A 22,587-nucleotide genomic window follows, 5' to 3' on the forward strand; every position below is an offset into this window, starting at 1 on the left:
CGACCGACACGCCACCGCTGTGGTCCTGGATGCTGGAAGCCAAAAAAATATATATCCGAGCCAAGCCCATATTGCACAAACTAGAGGTCCTTACAGGGCACATGGTACTGAGAAACGTCAAAACGTAGAGTCACGACATAATTAAGTAGGGTTGGTATCAATTCGTTCTTTCTATCGCGCTACGACGTACGGTATATAAATGGCTAGGAGTCTCGATGGAATGACAAGAATCGCGGGTCCAACGTGAACCACTAGATCAGCCTAAACACATCGATTGAGCAATTAGAACCTGTGCCAGTAGTGTCGATAGCCAGCACGTCGTTTCTTACAGATATTCGACAACTGTTTGTACGTGCCGGGCCAAGTAGAAGCAGGATATCCCGTTGCTGCTATAACCCAGCATGGGCCGAGAGATAGTGTCAGACAGCCCAGTCAGTATACAGCCAAGCATGTACAAGTCTTCGAAAGTAATGCCCGCTGCTCTCTTTATGATGCACGATATAATATCATGCTACCCAGAGACCGACCATGGTGGCATGGAAGAGGTGCTGCAAGTTACGGTCTTAGGGCTTGGAGCCACAAGCCAGATACATGGAATACATAGCTGTTGGTACGGCTCAAGCAATTTACAGCCTATAAGAGATGAACAGGAGCTCCCAAATATGCCTACCCTAGGTAGCCAAGGCCCATCATACCCTATCGAGAACATAAGATGGATACCCTCAGTGGTAGCTTCAAGTGGCTATGGAATATAGATTAAAAAACAAAAAACTCCTTCAACAACCGTCCGATATGGTGTAACGGCTAACATTGCTGCTTTTCAATGACGTCATTGTACGCAGCGGCTCGGGGTTCGATTCCCCGTATCGGAATTCGCTTTTTGCTTCGCCTTGTGCTGAAGGGGGCGTCTATATGAAGCATTTTTTGATGCACGATATAGATTGATTAGAGTGGTGTATACCACAGCAGAAAAGGAAGGAGTGGTGGCCGCACTTGCTGTTTTCGCCACGTCCCGGTTCCCGTCCGGGGTACTGATAAAATACTCGCAGCAGACCTGTAAGGTTACATAGAAACAATTAAATAATATAAATCAATAGACTATTATTCAAGGAGAATCACAAGACTAACTTCTAACGAGCTCGCCCTCCCGCTCCCTGCTGACGGCCCGAAGGGAGCCCATGGCTCCTCTGAGCTGGGCTCGCCCCTGCCTCCCGGCACCGAGTAATATTAAACTATAGACGGACTCGAGGAAGGATCCATAGTCTTTAGCTGGCGATCACTCCATCTTCAGGGAGGCACAGACTCGTGAACGTGGTGGTAGCCAGGCGCTTCAATTTCCCCTTTCTTAGTATTATTGAGACATCAGAGAACTTAAAGTGAGCAACGGCATTAGGCATTCGTAAAGGAGAGACAATTTCAGCAGAGTGTGCCAGTACATGAGTATAAGATACAGTGCTCACATTGACGTCTGACAGGATGGTGAGCCGTAGGCTATTCCGATAGAAGGAAGCCACGCGCAGACCGAGTACTCGGACAGAACATTCGAACCGAAAGGAACAAACAGACATCGAATATGGTCATTACAACCATGCAGGAATCCCACAATGACGTAGTGATTCGCAAAAGGAGTGCGGCCATGAAAAATGGAATGTAAAACGATCAAGTCAGATCGAGACAAATAACAATGATAATTGCGGCCCCAGGAGCTCCATGAAGTGACACCAGGGCAAAGGAAGCTTCACCACAAGGAGAGCATTGCAAAGCTAGTTGCGTTTTCTCTTGCTGCCTGTCTTCGCGGTATTACCTGTCTTGCCTACAACATTGTTAGTGTCAATTCTAAGCAGCGATAACCCTGGCATGAACTCTCCTTTACCTTTATGAAGACTTGCGGCAGTGGGCATACAGCCGGCGAGGTGATTGTTGAACTTTGCGGTAGGCGGCGTGGAGAAATCATCACAATGTCCGCATATAAATTGGGATGGCTGCGGTTTAGCCCGGCTGTTTCCTGTTTCCGTTTAAAGCGGGCGCCCTGTCGAGCCTAGAGGTGTTCCCGGAATCAATCTTCACAGCGTTGATCTGCGAGAGAAATCGAACAAAGCCATCGAAGTCCTGGTTAAGAATATCATCAACATTCCTGAGGAACTCCATGAGAGCATCCACGAGAGCAACTGGACAGTCGGTCGTTTGGTTGTCGACATAATCGGGATCGAGTTCATCCAAAGCATCACCGACCAGTGGATCATTATTCTCAACAGTTTCGTCAAAGCTCCGGACGATGAGCTGCTCAATCTGCTCAATCTGCTCAATCGCCTCATCAAACAGGCTCATCAGCTGTTGTGTCGTTTTGCTGAACAATCGAGATAAATCCGTAACCAGGCTTCACCGACGACGGGCTCATGGAGACCGATGCAACTTCGGGTACCTTGATAGCTCGTTTGCTAACATAAGGCTTCACTGTGCGTGGTGTGATTAGGTCCGTCTCTGTGTCACCGATATTTCCTCGAGTAACACCCGCATTCTCTGTACCAAGCCTCGTACACGCTCAAGCTTCGCCAACAGCTTTGCGAGCGCAAATGGTATTTGCTGATGGCCAGGGAGGAGCCATAATAGCGGTGTGGGTAAGCTGGTGGCCTCCTTTGGGCGTTCTACGAGGGCATCCAAACGAAATACCCCCTGAAGCATAAAGTCACAATCGCTGCGCTCAAGCTGTCTGCATCAGTGCCATGACCTGCCAACAAAGCTGCTGCATCCTCGTTTATGCCGGTAGGTTGGGCTGGGAGATGAGACAGATCCTGTAAAGCACCTCTTCTAGATGCCGAGGAGTAACCCGGATGCGAAGTCTAGCAGTGCCTACAAGCTGCTTCATCCGTCTGATTTGGCTTGTTACCGAGGCTGGCTGAGTGGAATCAAACGAGTAATCCCCATGTGTCTTGAAAGCGCACAGAACTGGGAGATCAGGATTCTTCCACTGCACAGTGTGATCGGGTCGCTTAGCGGTGTTGCGGAGGACCTCGTCGACAGAATTACCAGGCGCCTGACCAGTCCTTAGAGCTAGCGCTAGGGCAAGTTCAACCGGGCAAGTAAGATTGTCGACCCGGTAAGGGAATGCTGCGAGGAAGGGATCATGATTGTGGTTCATCTTGTCCCTAAGACCAGTCAGTTAGCACATGTATATGGCACCCAGAGAGAAAGAGAGAGAGGCGAGCGAGTAAGCTTACTTTTGATCCTTCAATGCTCTAGCGAGATAGCGCAGGACAAAATCCTGGACGGATGCTGGACGGTCGGTCACCTTCAGGGTTAGTTCAATATCCCCCCATGCAAGGTACTCTGTGCCAGTGTATCCATTGCTCCGAGCAAGCTCCCCAGATCGGCAACCAAGCGCATACTGAAGGGCAAGGCCCAATGCAATGGATATGGTCTTGTCCCAACTGGTTGTACCGTGATTGCGATGGTCCACGAACCAGACCCTCAGGATCTGCCGCACAATATAGAACCCTGCGCGCTGGTGCGGGAACCAACGGCCTTTCGTCACTTTTCCTTTTGTCGCAAGGTCTTTGATGGTTTTGCGAAGCCGAGTCATATGAGCATCGGTGACAATGAACTCATCAGGAGAATTGAAACTGAGTATGGAGAGTGTTCTCTTCGTGTAGCGACCAATCGTTGAAGAATTGGGCATGACTTTACCTTCACAATTGGGCTTGGCGACCTTGGCGAGGCTACGGACGTAGCGACAAACGTCTATGATGGTCGGGCAAGTAATCACATTTGAACACATATTGATACAAATCCAACTCTGTCATTGAGGAAAGGGACTTACGTTTTCCCCATTACTACTACCCACCAAACGTTCCACCATCGCTCTAACAGCTGCGTGCTCTTGATTGTACCTGGGGCACCGTTCGCGGCAGTGAAGTTGCGCCCCCCTCTCTTGGACTGCTCCCGCAATTCTCTGGCATGCTCAACAAACTGATGTGTGACAGCAGTGTGGTCAAAGATCTCTTCATCATCATCTTCAGACGAAACGAGATTCTCATCCTCGTCCGAGTTATATCCTACTATTCCAGGAGCGGGGCCGAGTCCCCTGAGGTGATTGTCCCGAGGGGCCATCTTCGCCACGGATTGCCAAAAGCCAGAAACCGACGGTGGTCTAGAAAAACTCAAAGTTAGCAAATATTGAGCTTGTCAAGATGGAAACATTGCTCACCCACTGGCTGGCTCGTGGTTGACGACGCCGTACTTCGCTCTTCGTAGCGGACCGAAGGACCTATAAGGCGACATTGGCCTAGAGATACTCATGTTAGCAAGTATCGAGCCTGCTGAAGATCATGCCCCTTCCCACTTACAGTTTTGTGTTGCTGCAAGAGGCCTTGGTTTGATGGAATAAGGGCTCGTTGCATCAACACCCAGCAGTGAACGAATGACAAAGTGAGCAAGTTCAAAACAAATGGAATATGGAACAGATGCGGATGGTGATTGATGGACAGAGAAAGTAGAGGAACTGAGTGAGAGATGATGAAGATGGGGTGCACAACCCAGGTTGACGAAATAGGAAGGCACCTCGAAGTCCTGTTCCGAGGTCAGGTGGAAGTAGCAATGCAGTACCTCAACAAAGTCCCTGCTGGAGAGCACGGCAAGTTATATAAGCCAGCTCTTATTATCCGTATTCCGATGTTTAGGCTAGATAGAGGCTTGACTATATGGAATACATAATCGTTAACAAGGTACTCGGCATTTGGAGAGAGTGGACTTACCACAATTACAACAGCCATTCTGATCAAGAGAGGTTGAGTATATATGCGAGCAGGGTGGCCAATGCTATGGAATTTCATAGAATAGATCTTCTTGACGCCAGTCCATTCCTGCCTGCAATCGCGCGTAGTATAACCCAGATATGCCTATACCGACAAGACTCTGACCTCATCGGTGGGGAAAGGCCTTCCTGTCGTATTTCGTTTCCAGAACCCAACAGGCTGTATTATAATCTGCTCGTATACGCGGCCGCTTGTAATTCGGTATAAACTTACCATGCCAGCGGAACCCTTGGGGCCCTTCGCTATGAGAACAAACGTCAGCAATATGCTTGGAAAGACAAGAGTAAGCGGAAGTTGGAAGTAATGTTACCTCACGAAAATCCTCGATGTCTCGGTTATCACTAGCCTGCTTAAGAGCAGCTCATGCCTCCTCATGAAGCTTACTTTTTCTCCACAATCCAAGCGCGTTGTGACCCTCGCTCGAAGCACTCTTGCTCCAAGGGCCTTAAAACCTTTGTCACCCGCCACACCAATGCAACCCTATCGAACGAGCTCGTGCCATCCATGAAGAGGCGCGGCCATTTGTAAACCGAGGCAATGGGTGCCTTGTGCTTGGTGGACAGTAATCTAACGAACCACAGAGCCTTATTCTTCGTGCCCAGGGCGATGTTAATGCCTCCTCAGAAAGATTGTCGGTGACCGTGTTAAAGTTGAACTTCCTGTTCTGCTCACAGTCGACTGTTATAGTTATAAAGACAAATGTTAGCAATCTGCTAGGAAAGACAAGATTAAGTGGAAGTTGGAAGTAATATAATATTACCTCACGACAATCCTTGAGGTCTCGGTCATCACTAGCCTGCTTAAGAGCAGCTCATGCCTCCTTAGGAAGCTTAACAGCTCATACCGACCACATTCTATGGCGATGCGCATGAACTCTTCTTTGCCGTTATCTCTGGCTAACATCTCATGCCTCCTCAGGAAGCTTATCGGGACCGCGTTAGGGTTAAACATCTTGTTCTGCTCACAGTCGACTGTTCTGTGTCCTGTTCAGTGCCCTGTTCTAGACATGTTAGATCTGGCATAGATTAAAACTGTGGAGGGACTTACCTTCTTCTTTGCAGTTGCGGCAGACGTCAGGTGGACGATCGGGGCACTCAGCAGCAGGGTGACCCGGCGGGTAACTGAAGACGCTGGTATCACTAAGGGATATAGGAATGAGTTAGAGGGTATCGAGACGAGACTTGAGCCTAGGTAAGAAGGTATTAGCCGTCAATTCAGGATTAGGAAATGTCAAGCACGTACAGCAATTAAAGCTTTCAATCGCTTGCGCTGGTGTCATTTTTGGCTCTCGGGGATCATTCGCAGAATAGAATAGAAGTAATCAGGCAGATAATGGAAAACAGTAAGGTAGTATAGCCAGGAAGCACCAACTCTGGAGAACGACAAAGGCTGAATGTGTTGTGATGCTGAGGTCGATACCTATGATATATATGCCAGTGGTCACCGCATTCTAACATACCGGGCAGCTTCCCTTGCAGTCTAGACAAGGCACGCAACTTCCGGAGTCCTTGAAAAGAAATCTGATTGGGTTGTAACTTTGCTAATCACACAATTGCTCTTGCAAGAACAATACAGCTGAACGAAGAGACGCTCGTACCGCCGCTTTATCGACGAAGATAATTGGTACAAGTACCATGCAGCAACTCGACGGTTCGAATACAATCAAGAGTCACTTATTCACTGCTGAGGACAATAAATTCGAGTCTGCCAACGAAGACGTTCGCTTAAGGGCAGATGGAGGCTATTTCTGATGTAAAGACCTACGACCGTTGGCAACACAGCCTCGAGCTATCTGGTTTTTGAATAAATTGCACTAGGGTAAGTACTAAGTGATCAGTATCTCTGTGAAGCATATAGCAAAACCATTGCCAAACCGAAAAGGTATTATATCTCAAAACATCGTGAATATATGTCATAATCCATAAATCATGTCCCCGGATACGGCTCAACCTTCGGTGTCGAACTCGTACTCGCGGATCTGCCGAAAATGGACAGAATTGATTTCGACCTCGTTGGCTTGATTGGTTCATTCTCAACACCCCTAGGTCGTTCTTCTTCGACCGGCTGCTTCTGCGCTTGCTCTGTGGCCTCTGTGGCGGTAGCTTGGTTTGCTCGGGCCTTCTGTGCTTCTTTGATACCCTCGCGGATCTCAGTGAGGGAGGCTCCCCGTGCAGCAGTTGTAGTGAGCGTCTCCGTGCTTCGAATTTGTGCTTCATTTGTGTCGGCAGATTCTTCGTTTAGCTTCTCGATCTCTTCATCAGTGACGAGACGCTCGTTTTCGAGGCGGACTTCGCGCCCGCGCTTGTGGCAGTACCAGAGGACGAAGAGAAGGACTGGTAGTCGTTAGCCTTAGATCAACAAATATGAGAATGGTAGACGTACTGAACAAAGCCAACGACCAAAGCACGTTCACCCCCAATACAGCCGGGAACCGGGCCCTAAGGAAGGCCACGATGGATCGGAACATTCCCGCAATGGCAGCAGGTTTCCCCACCAACTCCTTCAGACTGGGTACTTGGAGGCCCATTTTATTTGCTGCAGCGGCTGCCTTGCCGACATTGTCAACATTGATACCACTACGACTCGCCCTCTCTGCTGCAACAGCGAGCATTTCAGGAGCCAGAGTCTCAGTCCATCGCTCGGGAAGCTTCTCGATGAGTTTCTGAAGGAAGCTTGGGAGATTCGTATATGTATCTTGCAGCTGGCGGTTGCCATTTGTGAGTAGCATCTCAAGATCATGGTATGCCGTTGGGACGCCGGTGATTAAGTCCTTGAAAATGAGTTTGAATTTCTTAAGCAATTCCTGAGTTTCCTCCGAGATCGAAAAGACACGGTTGTTTTCCGCCGCAAGATTCAGTTTGTCCAAGATCTCCGTCATATCCTCATTCTCCTGTTGGAGCTCCTTCCCCTCTTTGTCTTCGGCTGGTATATCTGTGGTCGGTACTGTGTTAGTCGCTGGGGGTGCCTGTGGCTCCTAGAGAGAGACAGTGTTAGATGTCCATCTTAAAAGGTGGATGCAGAGTAGCTCGATAGTGATATACCTTCTTCTTCCCAAATATACTCCACGGCCTCCGTTTCTTCTCTGGACTGGCTGACCTTCCACCCTTCACTTCAACCTCTTTTCCCTTCCCCTTCCTCTTACTCTTGTTTGTATCCACAGGGCTCAGGACCTCCCCCGATGTAATGGATTTCTTCCTCTCCTGCTCACCCAGTTCCCTCCCGAACTCCTCGACCGGCGAGATAGGCGCCCCGGGCTGGGAGGATGACGTCGGCTGATTTTCTCCAGTCTGTGCCGAATCTTCGGGCAATGGAGTCTCAGATGCGACTGCCTGAAGAAAGGCTTCATCTTCAGCTGTGAGAACAGGATCTTGAGATTTGCGCTTCGATTGGGTGGATGATGGCGGTTGTTTTGTTGTGGCGCTCCGCCAGAGGTTATTGAGTTGTTGCATTTCGGTGTGGTTTGGCTGCTATCTTATTACTCCAGATTAAGATGCTAGCAGTATGAAGTCAGATAAGTTCAAGAAGATAAATGTTGGCTCATATAGTCTTGATTGTTTTAGCGCCTGATCATTGATGACGATGGGCGATGATATCACTCGGCCTGAGGCGTCGAGATGGATCTAGCCCCTTTTTAGCCACGGCACCGCCACAGAGTTTAAGCTCTCTGATTGGCTGTTGGGGGTACTATACCAGGTAGGTAGTAGCCACTACGGAGTACCTACTAGGATCTCCCTTGTATATCTAGATCAAAATTGAAGAGAAGATTGGGAAGAACGTGGAACTAGAGGGAGGCCTTTGAACTGCGCTTTAAGGCTGATGTATGGCAAGCACTCAAAGTCCAAAGCGATGAGTCTGTGGCAATGACCCACGGATGGCTGGCATTCCCCTCAACTGAAAGTGGTAAAAAAAAAGATAAGAGCACAATCATGACCTGCCGCCGAGTACCAACGATGGATCAATAAAGCCGACTTGGTCGCTCTCCGAAACCCGAACTGAGCTGCGAATGCCAACACGCAGAAATTAGTCTCCGACGTGATTTTGGGCCGAGATGGCATCATCAGACCCCATATCACCATCATGCTACATAGATGAACTTGTTCCCCTCACGAGGGTACTTAACAGCCCATAGGATTACACTGGGAGAAAAGAGACAAGGTTTTGAATCTCTAGCCAAAAGAAATGCCTCCACGCTATTCCACCGTCGCCGTGATCGGCACCGGCCCGGCGGGAATCTCAGCCCTAAAAGCGCTTCACGAAGAGAACACATTTGAAAAAATCCGAGCATTCGAGAGAAGGGATAGACCGGGTGGGACATGGAACTATGACGCGAGGCCCCAGAAGTTTCCGGGGACATACTCGTCGGTCTTGGAAGGCACTATACAAACAGCCATGTACAGCTGGCTAGATACGAATGTTCCCGCAGAACTCATGTCTTTCACGCATACACCGCTCCCAGAAGGCAACTCTCCGATATCGACGCATCGGTATGGGGCTAAGAACGCTACGCGTCCTTACTATGTTATCGCACAGTATCTTCTTGACTTGGTTAAGAAGTATCGCGAGTACATCTCCTTCAACAGCACGGTTGTTTTTATGGAGAAGACTGCCAGCGGCAAATGGAGGCTAACTCTGCGTCGACCGGAGATCGAAGGCGACTCAGTTAGCGACTCACAGTGGCAGGAGGAGTTCGACGCTGTTGTTGTCGCCACTGGCCAATATAACATGCCATACATTCCGAGTATTCCCGGACTAAAAGAGACAGTCGAGTCACATCCCGAGGCTCTAGAACACGTGAACGCCTTTCGGAGGTCCGAAGACTATACCGACAAGAAGGTGTTAGTCCTCGGAGGGAGCTTTTCTGCTGGGGACGTGGTTGGTGATATATACACGCTGGTGCGAGGTCCGTTGTATGTCTCGCAGAGCTCCCACAGTCCGTTTATCACCCAAATTTGGCACCTGCCAAATGTTGAAGTCAAGCCGGCAATCAGCAAGATTCAAGGACAGAGCGGCTCAAATGTCCGAGTCACATTCATTGATGGCTCGCAGCTGGAAGACATCGACAAGGTCATTTTCGCGACCGGATATCGATTCTCGTTTCCATTCTTACTTCCAGAGCCAATTATCAGTGCCGACAGGCTACCCGGAGTGTACCAGCATGTTTTCAAAATTGGAGACCCGTCTTTAGCCCTTATTGGCCTTGTTAGAGCGCCCCTGCTCTTCCGAATGATGGAGTACGAAGCTGTGGCGGTGGCCCGGTATTATGCCGGGCGTGGGGAAGACCTTCCCTGCAAAGAGGAGCAAGAGAAGTGGGAAGCTGAACTGTTGGAGGCCAAGGGTGACAGTTATAAATTCCACGATGTCACAGGAGAGCAGAAAGAACATATGAATTTCCTGCGTGACCTAGCGGGCTCTCCAGCTGACGGAACTGATGCGTATGAGTTGCCAGAAGTTGCTGAAGAGTGGCTGGACAGGGGTTTTTCAGTCTTCCGGCTTAAAGACGAGTATTGGGGTAAGGTTAGACGAGGAGAAGTGGAGGTCCGTGTATAAAGCACCATATGTGATAGACATCGCCATACAGAAGTATAATAAAACTTCCCACAATTTTATGCCTCGACGGCCTTGGTAGCAGGGGCTATGATTTCATAGAACCGACTGCGACACTTCTCCACCTCAGCTGGGGTAGACTCAAACTCTGGCTCGATCCGAGCATTGATCAAGGCAAGCCCCTTCCCATATTTCAACCGCTGTAGCTCCACCGGATTCAATTTCAGATCCTCTACCCGATTATAGAAGACATTCACCCTTTTTAACGATGGTAGACGAGCAACTTGGGCGCAAAGCACAGACCACGACAGTTGTTCGCCTAGAGGGCCGTTACCCACATAGAGCGGTGCGGGGTAGAGCCGCAGGTACCGTATGCTCTTTTTAGCCGTCTCAGAGAAGCGATCAAGGAGGAAGGTCAAGGAAGTCGGGTTTGATAAAAAGCCAAAATTGACACAGGAGAGAAGAACCGGAAGAGCTTCGCGATATATCTGATGGCATGTGGTGAGGAGGGCGACTGGAAGATGTAGTGGTGGATCGCGAGTGTACTTTAGCTTGATCTGAGGCCGTGGTGGCTTGAAGAGGACTTTTGAACGGCCCGACTGATGGTCTCGATCGACGGTGATGCGGATAAGTTCGTTCCAATTTGGAGAGTGTGAGAAGGCATGTTGATAGATAAGAAAGCGGATTTCGTACGGGAGAGAGAGGAGTGATGATCGACGCGGGGTTAGAGGGCGGCTGTAGTTTGAAAGTGTGTCGGAATCACTCTCAAAGAAGCGGATGGTTTCGGATTCAGTGCTGCAAACAGACATAGCATCGGTTCCAAAGTAAAAGGTTCTCAGGCGTTCTTCTTCCATGCTGATGGTTTGAGTGGTGGTGTGGATGATGCTGACACTGACGGCTTGCGAAGATGTCCGGGGCCAGCCTCATCCTTTTCCGTATAGGGAAGTAGTATGTATTTGTCCCCCCAAAGCCCCCCAGACTGCTTTACTTCAGCATTCTGGGCAATGACTGTTGATGAGCCTCAATTTGAGAGATCCTGATTCGTCCATAACAACTACTCAAAACCTCAGGCAGCACGCCTTCTTTTGCTTACAAGTGACTCAATCAGTGACTCATGCTCATTTCTCCCGTCACAGTACCTATCTAGATAGTGTTTGTCCATCCCTCTTGCTGGGCAACCAAACCTGCAATCCTCGCACACTCACCACCCACACTGTGTATTACCAATGTGTTCAGATGGATATCGCCGAGAGTCCCAGTCGATACCCAAGGCAGGGAAACAAGAAGCTGCACATTGTTGTTTTGAATACTCGGGACGTCTATGCTATTGTTTGACAGCCTCGACAAGTGGCGTAGCCCCAGCTCAATCCTTATCTAGCACACATGGCCTGATCATGATAAGCAAACCCAAGTATGCGGACCAGAACTTTGTCGTCACCTTTTGATGCCACCCACAAGGTGGCAGTGCGGCCGTCTTGGTTGGGATGTCGAGGTAAGTGTTAAGAATATTTCCACATAAAATACTAAGAGTTTCCAAGTTGCCTGGCTCGCACGAAAGAGAAAATACGTTTCAACCATCTTCATTCTCAAAGAACAGCTATTTGCGACGCTTGGAGTATTCGCTGCTCCTGTTCTCGAGATCCAGAAATCCTGACATTATTGTTGTTGAAGAGCATTCTATGCACCGTGTCGTCCTGGAGATGAGAGAAGATAGCACCACGCTCAAGATGAAGCTTTGTTGCTTTCTTTTGCTTGCGCCTAGCAGTGACCAAAGAGGTGTGGCGCCGGTTGTAGGTACCTATCTTTTGAGTAGTTTAGATAGAGATTCACGCTTAAACTCTAGCCTGGCACTCACCTGGACAACATAGCAACTTACTCTTTCAACTGCGAAAGTTCCCTCGAAACACCTGTTGAAATCACCTAATAAATGGTAGTGAAGGAAATTGATTGAAGGGCCATCAGCAAGCTGAAGATCTAACAATCGACTTCGCCATGCACGGAGATTTTGCTAACAATTCTGGCCGGGAAGTCCTCTTAACCGGCGCAACTGGTTTTCTTTGGTTTTTTATGCGACATCCCATGTCCATTGCGCAGCTACACGCATTTGACCTCAAGTAGACGAGGCGGTTGGGCATAAGACTGCATCCTTAATCTTCTACCTCCTTCAAGCCGTGCAAGAGGCTCATAATTTCATAAAGTCCTCTCCATGGAGGATCTTTTCTCGTATCGGCAAATGGCGGATCTCTCCATCTCTAGATCGTCGCTCTGAGTTTCGCTTAAGAGATCCCCGCGCCCACGTTTCACTCCCAAGAAAACCAAGCCGCCCGACTGCGAGCTAACACTGCCTGACAGCCTGTCAACCTGAGCTCTAAATTCCGCGTTTAAATCCTTCATCGGGTGGTTTCTGAAATTCTGACTCTCATATCTCAGTCAAGAATCGGTGGACTCCGCCTGTTGATCAAAATATCGCAGTCCCAGCGTTCACGAGCGCAACTCCACTTTTCACCTCCTATGAATTCTGAAACCACCGCAGGCCCGCTTGATTGCCGATCGTCGCCGTCGATTGTAATCTCAACTCTCCAGATTTCTCCATCACAGAGAATCTTGTTTCTCGCTTCGGTCTGGGCGTCTTTGTATCGCCAGTATGTGGAAATCTTCTCCGACAATTCCTCGAAGCCTGATACTCCGGATCGCGGATGTGCGAGTGTGAGCACTACTGAGCACTGAGAAAACCTCGCTTAGGCCCGCTGCGAGCTGTAACCCTGGTCGAAAACGCCACATGAAAAGGGGCATCAATCCTGGTCAAATCAGTGCTCGCGAACGTGTCCAACCCCAGCTCTATCTTGGCACAACTGTTCCAAACGTTCATGACCCAGGGAACTCGTGGGATTCGTTAAACATCGATCCGTCACCCGTCAGCCTGGAAAAACGTGGAAGCTGAACGTGTTTCACCTCCTTCTGGAAAGGATTCTCAGCCGCACATTCTGATATTTCTCAACTCGTGTGCTTTGTCAACTTCGCGTCGAGCACGGCGCACCGGTTTTCTACTGTAGATATGCTGCCATTCTTGCAAACTCTCGGCCCCATAGAGGTAAAACAACAGACAACTCGCGGTTGCTCTTATGAAACAAGCTGCAGAACGCGGTGTTTCCGCGGCGGCATAGACCGGAGTTCCACTCACCTTCAGGCTTCCAGCTCAACGTTTTCACCAAGGTCAGCTTCTCGTTCTCCAATAATCCTTCAAAGACTCTTCGGCAGTATATCCAAACACGACCGGCGCTAGCCAGTTTGAATGTCGCCTCCACCAAGCCAGTCTAAATTTGTGCATGCCCTATCTCGCTCGGCCATCTTTGCCTGCATTAGACCTCCCCATCGGGTCATCATGCAGTTTATGTCATGGAAGCCAGGTCCACCTCGCTTATTATTCGTCGCCAACCTCGTCATTGCTGGCTAGACGCAACCCAGGCCCACACGTACACGAGTGAGAGCCTCGGACCCATGTGCTAACTAGGCAAATGTACACCAGAGCGGCAGCGGCCTGAGAGTAAGATTCCATCCCGCACCTTGCCAAGTCGTCTTTTAAGTTCTGGCTAGAATATTTCTCATCGCTGAATGGCTGATCTTGCTAACTATGGCAATGTAGGCCTCGCCGCCTCAGGGACGCTGCTGTCGCATGTTACTGTAGTCTCCCCACCTGACAGTGGCGCCTTACATACTGAGAGTCTGGTCCAGCCGTTCAATGGCCTCCCAGTCCCATCGCCACTGGTCGATCGTACCTCGTGTGAAAAATGTCACCTCCATAATATTATCCCATTCCTCCCTCTCTCCTTCCTCAAACCACCTGTTGTATCAAACCATCACGAGCCGAGTTACATCAGGCTTTCAAACGCTCCTCCTACGGAGCCAATGCCGTTGTGACCCGCCCATACGGCTATCTCGGGATAGTCATCTTTGGAGAATTGAAAATGTTCCCACTCGAGGGCCGCAGCCTGTCCATCTTCGTCGTCACCCTGGTATTTCTGGTTATCTCGTTCATCTCAGTCGCTCTACGATGTTTCGTCCGTTTGAGATTGGTGAGGGCATTTGGATGGGATGATAGTCTGATGGTTCTGGCGATGGTATGCACAACATGACTTATACACGGGATAGATGGACGCAGAGCTGACGATTTCAAGGCGCTGAATATACTGTTTGCGCTGTGCGGATTGATAGGTGCTCGTTTTGGGCTTGGTCGGAAGATAGCCGATTTCGAAGCAAAACCCGATTATGTTACTGAAATAGAGACTGCGCTGTTTGTGAGTCTCCCCCTCCCTTTCAGCTGTCTCTTTGCGCTATTACTCACGTCTCAATAGTGGTGGTGGCTCGGTCAGACCACATACGTCTTCACTTGTCTGGCAGCCAAAGTCTCCATCGCTCTAGCACTACTTCGTCTAACTGTCACCCGGGTACACAAGATAGTTCTATGGGGTGTCATTGCTGTCTCTATTGTCATCGGCCTCGTGTTCTGGTTCATGCTCACCCTGCAATGCAGCCCTGTGGATCACTTTTGGCACCGTTTTACTTCGACTGGGACCTGTTTGGATATTGACTACATCCTCGACGTCGCCTACCTCTACAGTGTGACAGCAACCATCTGCGACTTTATTCTCGGCCTCCTTCCCATTGCGCTAGTATGGAAGCTGAATATGGACAAGAGGACTAAGCTAGCGCTTGCGGGTATTCTATCAATGGGATGTATTGCTAGCGCAGCCGTTATCGTCCGCATTCCATACCTGCATCACTACAAAGATGCGGAGTTCCTCTGTAAGACATAGGATCGATTATCTCTAGACTGCAGATACTGACATGTACAAACTCTCAGATGCCACCACCAACATATCAATTTGGTCAAATATCGAGGCCGGTCTCGGTATAACCGCAGGAAGTCTGGTGACTCTGCGCCCGTTATTCCGTTGGTTTCGCGGTACCGGATACGATCGTTCGAAAAGCAAGCCAACCGGAAGCATGCCTCTGTCTAGCATGAATGGAGGGTATCATCACCGACATGGGCCGTCAACAGACAGGTACTGGCGACCCGATATTGGCACTCAAAACAGCCATGGGGTTATTACAACTGTTCAGACCTCCCGTGGGAGCCCGAATAGTAGCCAGGAAGATCTCAATCCAAAACAACAGAGCTCGCTTGCTGGGGTTAATGTGCAAAAATCATTCCTCGTGACTACCAATGAGGCTTGAATAGAATAGAGTAGCTATGCCACCAATTGAATGTTTTGCTTCAGAAGATTGCCTTTGACAATAAACCCCGGCGACGCGGGTCACCAGAATAACACTAGTATTATGAGCAGGCATGGGGTAAACTCGCACCTAAGGTGTTGAAGTCATTGCTTGTTTGACATTGACACTGTATAGTAAAACAGTGAAAGAAAGATGCTGTCAGTTTCATGTTGATATCGCACCAGAACACACGGACTCAAAGTATTTCAACCTCTCCACCTTATCTGAATACCCTCTTTTCTCTTCTCACCCAAGAAGCTACCACTCCTTGAGCGTTTTTTTGTTTTTTTTTCTAAAAAAGGAAGTCCTTCCCTGCTTCAATACTCTTCCTCTTCGAGCTGAAGAAAGTCCTTCTCTCTTCTTTCCTCGCGATCTCAGCTCTGAAATCTTGTGTTCTGGGATAGTTTGCTTTGAGCCTTTAACCGTTTGCAAACCAGAAGGGATCAACTATATGTTCTCTGTCAATGTAGTACAAGATGACCTGTTGAGGGAATTGGGCTAATGTTACCTAATTCTTTTAATCCATGACATGACTAGGTGATGACCGGTCGACCACGGTCGACAATGATCCTATCAAAACAATTCCTATCGACGCAGTTCCAGCTATGCAGAACAACATATCTTTAAGGAAACAGGAGGCAGACTTGGCCGCACTCAAGGAGGAAACAGAACAGCATGGTCTAATATCTGAGGGAATGCTTTAAAAATACTCGATTTTGTAAGCCAGTCAGTACTGCTCTATATACTAACACTATTCTAGGGTGGTGGTAGAATGACCATCGTGAATGCCCACATGTCGAACCTCGTTGTGGGGGTAAAACTATTGTGTTTCATTGTGAGTACAAAGAACACACAGGAGGAAACGAGGATCTCGTTGAAGTAGAAGAGTCTACTGCTCGTATGGATTGCTCTGACGTGTTAGCGCACAGCTCGGCTCTTTAGTTGTATGAGAGTAGACACAGGATGAATCTGACTATAGATGACACGGACAGCAAACATGTATTGTCTGACTCCACGGGCAGAGTGTCTGAAGCTGAACTATAGCTATAGAAGTCGACATTGGGATTGCGGCCCCCAAACCTTACTTCTAGATGTCGACCCACTAAGACGAAGCAGGCACACTAAAAGCTTAGCAAGTTATATACTTGTGTAAAATGATGCAGGTGAGATTCTATCTCTGGTTGCGGCAACTGCTTGGTATAATTGATCGAGCTATGCAATCGAATGGTCCAAGGGCATATATACAGATCTAAACATATTGTCCTTATATGGCACGAAAATAAATCACCACTTAGCCTCCTTGCGCCCTTGGAATTCCTTGAGGATGGCCACTCTTTGCTCGAGAGCTGCCACCTCGCGCTCCAGAGCAGCCTTGACCTTCTCGGTATCACTACCAAGCTTCTCGTAGAATGTCTTTCTGTAGGGTGTGGCAGACATAGCGGCGGAGAAGATGGGCTTGATGATGAAAGAGTGGTGGGGCTTGAGGGTCTTGCCGTAAGCGTCACGGAATGAATCAGACAGCTCTTTCGAGGCATTGTCGATGTTGTGACGGAGAGACTGGGCGGTGAAATCGAGGCCCCTGGCGAATGATAAGATTAGCGGATTGCATTTCCATTGTTAGAGTTGTTGGTACGAACCTAACGAGCCAGAGCAGGCCCTCCGAGGCAACGTGCTTCTTCGTCTTCAACTCATTGAGCGAGAGGGACTGGAGAGTCTGGGATTCGCCAGGGGCAGCCAGCTGCCTATCTCTGACTTTCTGTATAGCTGTTAGGACGGGAGAGCCGTAGAATGCGGGGATATTCGGACTTTGATGTTGCCTGTCAGGTCACTTTTAACGGGAGAGAATGCGGCGGAGCCGAGGAGATCTATGACATGGATCAGCACCTGTCAATCAGACTCCTCATAATTGGAGATGTACCAAAGAGAGAGGTAAGAGATTCCGCAGCTTCAAGAAACTCTCCGGTAGCGATGCCGTTGTCATTGGCGGCATCAACGGGAACATCGGCGAACGACCGCTTGAGCGTGTCGAACCAGGTGCCGTCGGCGGGGATCGCAGCAGACATATTGAATCAAGTTATCAAGTTGCAGCTTTAAAGAGAGAAGAGAGATGGAGAAGAGCAGAGGGGAGCTCAAGCAACAGCCTACAGCTTCACCGCCACTAGGCCAGTCGCAGGACACGCAAGCATGAAGCCAATTGGCGGGGCTCCACAGTGCAAACGAGCCAAACATCCATACAGAACAAACACCTCCTGATCACAGATCGGTGACATCATTTCTTCAAGCTCCATCAAAATACTAGGAACTCCTCCCAATCTGCAGCGCAAGGGGGTGGGTACGTTGATCGGCCATGGCTCCAGTATTCTGATTCTTTGTCCTTACCTGCCCTGTCTTATTACCTTACTCTTAAGCGGCATATTTTCTTAGTTAGACGTCGCATACCCGGCCTTTGAATGTCTGGTCCAAACACCCAGAATGCTGGCAGCGCGAGAATGGACGTTGACTCGCAGACCCCTCAAGAAGGCCTCCCTGGACTGGAGCCAGGCTCCTACACTCTTGAGAGGCTGGTATTTCCCCTATCAATCTGTCCCACCATTTGTGTTTGGCTAACATACTCAGCGTCATGCCTCCGCGAACCATGTTCACATGACGAGCAAACGATTCTTCATCGGACCGATCCCCAAAAACTGGCTACAGAGTCATCGCAAATCCTGGTATAGATCCCGTTTGAACCTCCGGAACTATCGATCGAGAGCGATTACGTTTTCTGCGGAATCGGATTACGCCAGAGACATTGATCCGTCGCGCGTCGCTGATCTACCGATTGCGCCAGAGGAGGATGAGCGGGATACGGAGCAAGAACAGGACTCCAGTGGTCAAGAGCCGGTGCAGCCAGCACAAGACCTCAGGACTTTGACTCGTCCGATTGAAGAGAACGAGGAACCCCCGTCTCCTCTACTCGAAGGTGCCGAAGCAACCTCGAACAGCGAGGATCGCGAAGGCAAATCGACCAAGACAAAGCGGGACACAAAATCAGCATACTATACGGCGAGAGAGTCGACACCAAGTGATTCTGGTACAGGTCAGGGACCATCCTTCAAAGCGCAGCCAGGATCGACTGCGCCGGGCGCGGTCCAGGATGAGCGAAGCCGGAGTATTTCTGGTCACCTTGCTGTTAACCGACAGATGCCGTCAGGTCCCCCAAGCGAATCCGGGTCCACGGTGCCATTGTTGGGTGACTCGCAAAACGAGGGCAAAGCTAAACAGCGCAACGGAACGTCGACCGCTCTACAGCAACAAGAACCTGAACGTGCCATTTCTAGAGAAGGGGAAGATAAATCGGGACATAGGCGACAGGACACCTTTTCAAGGATTGCCACTCGTTTTACCCTCAACGACAATCTGCACAACAAACAACAGCGAATTGCGTCTAAAATTTCAAAGACGCAGAGTATGGTCCCGGAATGGCTTTCTCGACGCAGGGTTGAAACAGGCGAGGTCATCAAGGCTGAAAGGATGCTGGTTCGCGTTGAGGAGACGGTACAGAAGGAGCTACCTAACGACTACAGCGAATTCGACAGCCTGAGGATGGAAACGCGAGTACAGGATAACTGGAGGGAATTTCTGGTGGTCTGCCGGGCAACCTCAGACAAGGAAGCTCCATTTACTTTGCAGATGTACAAAACGCGCGTCATTCCGAAAGTGCAGGAACAAGATCGAAAGGCTTCTCCTTACCACGAGATAGCCCTTGGCCGCAAGTCCGCCAGGATGAATCTTTACTCGTCTTTGGATAAGACGATCGCAGTCTGGAATCACTCAAAACGCGGAACAAACATTTACATCCTACGGCCTAAATCGACGACCCGCGCGGTCGAATGGTATACATTCATCGCATACACACTGGGAAGACGCCGGACTTCTTCCCTTGGGATAAACGTTCCAGATCTTGCCGTATCCCTCACATACAGAAATCCCTTTTCACAGTTAGAAGCCGCCAACAATCACGGACAAGGAGGGCGAGATTCCACCTCCAAGTCTGCGATGGACGACTCTGCCTACCTGACAATTATTGGAGGATGCATGCAAATGCTCGGGAGGCGCCCTGAATGGTCTGCAGTAATAAAAGAGTGGGCGGATGCGGAGAATATGGGACTCGCTTGGAAGCGGTATGACCGTTTAGAGTGGGTATATGGTTCAAACGAGGAAGAGATGTACGGCTCGCTCGCAATGCAGGGTACACACGAGCTTGAATTGCGGCCGAAGCAGCACTACGACACCTGTGTTGGATATGGAGCGAGGAAAGAAGAAGAGCCTGCGCCAGTTGAGGGATTTCTGATACGGCTCACGTCGCAGAAAGGAAAACACCAACGGATGAACAGGATGTTCTCTAAACGGCTCTACTTTTTCACTCAAGACCAATATCTATTTTCATGCAAGCCGGGACAGGCCCTGCCTCCTGCACCTCCGCGGTTATGTGCCGAAGAGTCAGATGTTCCTAGTACCCAGCAGATACTAGACGTGACGCCACTTTCATTCGAGATTGACCCATTTCCGGTGCAGGACGGACAGATCTCATGGTTGTCTCATGGGAATGCTGAAAACCAGAAACGGCAAGATGATGACGCCTATGCGCAGTCGCAGAGGAACATTCACAATCTCAGCAATGCTGAAGGATTCATTAATCTATGCCTTGTGCAGGAAGTTCGACTAATCCCTGAGGAGTCTGCGCCAAGCACTCAGCGAGATTGGAATACCGGCGCTACGGAGCCAGAAAGCACACAAGATACTGAAGCACAGCCAGAGGAAAACGCTGGATTTGAAATGCTCCTCGACAATGGCCTTGTCGTCCGCTTCCAAGCATACAACACCACAACTAGAGACGAATGGATGAACAGGCTTAATGCTCTAGTGAAATACTGGAAAGCAAGAACCGCCGCCGACGCAGCCGAACTCAAAGAAACCCGCCAACGAAATCTAGACATTCTCGGCATCGACGAGGAACTAGAGTCCGTGATCGGACAGTACGCCAAAAAGTGGGAGGTCAAGAAAGCCGAAGCATCATCGCTACTTCACAACATGTGCTCACTACTAGGCTGTCGGCCGATCAAGGTACGCCCTTTTCAGCACTATATGCTCATGCGCAATGCTAAATAAACAGATATCCGGCCAGCTCTACAAGAAACCACGCCGCCACGCAACCTTCAAGCGCTTCTACGTCGTCCTCACTTCCGGAAATCTTCTGGTTTACAACACCTCTGCCCGCAAGCGGAATGGCACCGAAAGACCCCATATCCAATCGACCCTCGAGTCCTCAATCGATCTCTCAAACTGCTACATCTACTCTGGTCTGTTGACCGAGAACGACCTCCTCTATTCAAACCAAACCTTCGACAGTAACCACCCCGGCCACGGCGCTTTACCCCGGGTCTACCTATCTGCAGATACATATACGAGTAGCGACGAAGATACGGCCATCACATTCGTGATCTGGCAACCGTTGAGGAAAGGGCTCTTCCGGGCGAGAGAAATGGGAGAAGGCGGAGGGACGAGACAAACATTGAAGCAGGTTTCAAAGTTGGGCGTGCATGGGCGAACAATTGTCTTTAAGGCACGGAGTCGCGTGGAGAAGGATCAGTGGGTACTGGCAATTGCCTCGGAGATTGATAGACTGCAAGAAGGAAAAGGCGAGGATGTTCGGCTGATTGAATCATAAGCGCTGCCTCTATGTTTCCAAACATAACTCATGAATGATGTGTCAGTAACCGTTGTCAGCACACGATAGACCATAAATACTTGTATATGTACAGCACGACCAATTATCGTACAAATTTCCTATATATATAAAGGATAGAGTCCAAAGCCCCTATGTTAAAAACGGCCTCTCCAACTTAACCGCTTCCTTAATGACTCTCTCCCTCACCTCCTTTCTATACTCCTCCCCAAACCGCCCCTCCGTGTCTCCTTCCACAACGCCCTTCTCCCAAGCCGTCCAATCCAACCACCGAAGCTTCGGACTCACAACTGCAATCGCCCGCCCCGCAATAAGCGAAATACTCACCGGCCCATACGTATTACTATCGAGTGACTTCTTAGGATCCTGCGCATCACCCTCCACCCACACGTGGTTAAAGGGAACGATCTGAGACTCCTTCGCGCAGGGTTCGCGTGTCGTGATGCGGTCGCCGGGCAGGCCAATTATGCGTTTTATAGCGAGGTGAGATGAGTCGGCGGGTGATCTAAACAGGAATCCAAGGTGTGAGAATGAAACAACACCTTTACAAGAAATCAACCAGGGAAGGAGAGCGAGCAGAACTCACCGAAACATCACAATCATTCCCCTCTCTAACCTTCTCCCCCGCTCCTTACCCCACGGTAACCCCCATCCGGCCCCGCCAAATGGCCACATGCTAACGAGCAGCCAATCTTTCTGAGTGTGCGTCGTCTCGTATTCTTCGTTTAGGTAAGGCGTCATTGAAGGTCCGTTCACGTAGACGGCTTGTAGGACATGTTCGCGGATGAAGAGGCCGATGGGGAGAATGGGAGCGAGGATTTTGAGGGTGCGGAGGGTTCGGCGCGCGGGTTGCGGAAGGGAGGCATAGCGTGTGCGGAGGAAGGAGAGAGGGGAGAATCGGGGATTTCGAGGTGCAGTATTGGAGGACGTTGGTGGTTGCGGTTGTGAGGGTGGGGATTGTATCGGTTCGGAGGGGAATTGTGATGGTTTGTAGGCACGATCTTTAGCTGCTTCGGGGGTAAGGATGCGCGGTTTTCGTACAGGTTTCGGCATGGTGAGGTATGTTTTTTCGTCTCGTTTGTTCTGTAGGAGATGCGGTGGGCAAGTTGTATCGAGTTGTAGACGCTGTCTAATAGCGTGCGAGGTAAATGACAGTACGTAGTGGCTGACAAGTTGCTCTGGTAGAGTCTGGAATCTGGATACTTCGGGTCGGAGCTGGTCTGATCAAGT

At 49.7% G+C, this 22,587-nt stretch overlaps 8 protein-coding genes and 1 non-coding gene across 9 annotated transcripts; 4 read left to right on the forward strand and 5 right to left on the reverse strand.

The window, feature by feature from the left end:
• The first annotated feature begins 786 nt into the window (after positions 1-786).
• On the forward strand, positions 787-872 carry BJY04DRAFT_t121. The gene has a single exon. It is a non-coding gene; the product is annotated as a tRNA-Glu (tRNA).
• A 1,669-nt stretch (positions 873-2,541) lies between these two features.
• On the reverse strand, positions 2,542-3,864 carry BJY04DRAFT_107900 (uncharacterized protein). Its single transcript, XM_073708079.1, has 2 exons — positions 3,219-3,864; positions 2,542-3,146 (listed from the first exon to the last, which is right to left on the reverse strand). The coding sequence occupies exons 1-2, from the start codon at positions 3,773-3,775 to the stop codon at positions 2,756-2,758; spliced, it is 948 nt and encodes a 315-aa protein (XP_073568425.1). The 5' UTR covers positions 3,776-3,864; the 3' UTR covers positions 2,542-2,755.
• Positions 3,865-6,502: 2,638 nt separating this feature from the next.
• On the reverse strand, positions 6,503-8,574 carry BJY04DRAFT_107895 (uncharacterized protein). Its single transcript, XM_073708078.1, has 3 exons — positions 7,853-8,574; positions 7,194-7,785; positions 6,503-7,144 (listed from the first exon to the last, which is right to left on the reverse strand). The coding sequence occupies exons 1-3, from the start codon at positions 8,258-8,260 to the stop codon at positions 6,738-6,740; spliced, it is 1,407 nt and encodes a 468-aa protein (XP_073568426.1). The 5' UTR covers positions 8,261-8,574; the 3' UTR covers positions 6,503-6,737.
• A 1-nt stretch (position 8,575) lies between these two features.
• BJY04DRAFT_107869 (uncharacterized protein) lies at positions 8,576-10,386 on the forward strand. Its single transcript, XM_073708077.1, has one exon. The coding sequence runs from the start codon at positions 8,991-8,993 to the stop codon at positions 10,356-10,358; it is 1,368 nt and encodes a 455-aa protein (XP_073568427.1). The 5' UTR covers positions 8,576-8,990; the 3' UTR covers positions 10,359-10,386.
• Positions 10,387-10,414: 28 nt separating this feature from the next.
• On the reverse strand, positions 10,415-11,209 carry BJY04DRAFT_220898 (uncharacterized protein; the record flags this gene model as incomplete). The annotated part of the gene is made up of 1 exon (XM_073717001.1): positions 10,415-11,209. The coding sequence occupies one exon, from the start codon at positions 11,207-11,209 to the stop codon at positions 10,415-10,417; it is 795 nt and encodes a 264-aa protein (XP_073568428.1).
• Positions 11,210-14,049: 2,840 nt separating this feature from the next.
• On the forward strand, positions 14,050-16,127 carry BJY04DRAFT_195166 (putative integral membrane protein). The gene is made up of 4 exons (XM_073712174.1): positions 14,050-14,473; positions 14,531-14,650; positions 14,708-15,158; positions 15,217-16,127. The coding sequence occupies exons 1-4, from the start codon at positions 14,321-14,323 to the stop codon at positions 15,588-15,590; spliced, it is 1,098 nt and encodes a 365-aa protein (XP_073568429.1). The 5' UTR covers positions 14,050-14,320; the 3' UTR covers positions 15,591-16,127.
• A 663-nt stretch (positions 16,128-16,790) lies between these two features.
• Positions 16,791-17,779, reverse strand: BJY04DRAFT_195169 (GLTP domain-containing protein). The gene is made up of 4 exons (XM_073712175.1): positions 17,548-17,779; positions 17,436-17,494; positions 17,267-17,385; positions 16,791-17,208 (listed from the first exon to the last, which is right to left on the reverse strand). The coding sequence occupies exons 1-4, from the start codon at positions 17,690-17,692 to the stop codon at positions 16,914-16,916; spliced, it is 618 nt and encodes a 205-aa protein (XP_073568430.1). The 5' UTR covers positions 17,693-17,779; the 3' UTR covers positions 16,791-16,913.
• A 146-nt stretch (positions 17,780-17,925) lies between these two features.
• Positions 17,926-21,385, forward strand: BJY04DRAFT_195171 (sporulation-specific 71 family protein). The gene is made up of 3 exons (XM_073712176.1): positions 17,926-18,193; positions 18,246-20,735; positions 20,785-21,385. The coding sequence occupies exons 1-3, from the start codon at positions 18,080-18,082 to the stop codon at positions 21,337-21,339; spliced, it is 3,159 nt and encodes a 1,052-aa protein (XP_073568431.1). The 5' UTR covers positions 17,926-18,079; the 3' UTR covers positions 21,340-21,385.
• On the reverse strand, positions 21,282-22,576 carry BJY04DRAFT_108137 (putative mitochondrial inner membrane protease subunit Imp2). The gene is made up of 2 exons (XM_073708081.1): positions 21,944-22,576; positions 21,282-21,862 (listed from the first exon to the last, which is right to left on the reverse strand). The coding sequence occupies exons 1-2, from the start codon at positions 22,408-22,410 to the stop codon at positions 21,490-21,492; spliced, it is 840 nt and encodes a 279-aa protein (XP_073568432.1). The 5' UTR covers positions 22,411-22,576; the 3' UTR covers positions 21,282-21,489.
• Positions 22,577-22,587: the final 11 nt, after the last annotated feature.

The sequence above is a fragment of the Aspergillus karnatakaensis genome (genome assembly GCF_047715665.1).
Source record: "Aspergillus karnatakaensis strain CBS 102800 unplaced genomic scaffold BJY04scaffold_44, whole genome shotgun sequence".
In the NCBI taxonomy this organism is placed as follows: domain Eukaryota; kingdom Fungi; phylum Ascomycota; class Eurotiomycetes; order Eurotiales; family Aspergillaceae; genus Aspergillus; species Aspergillus karnatakaensis.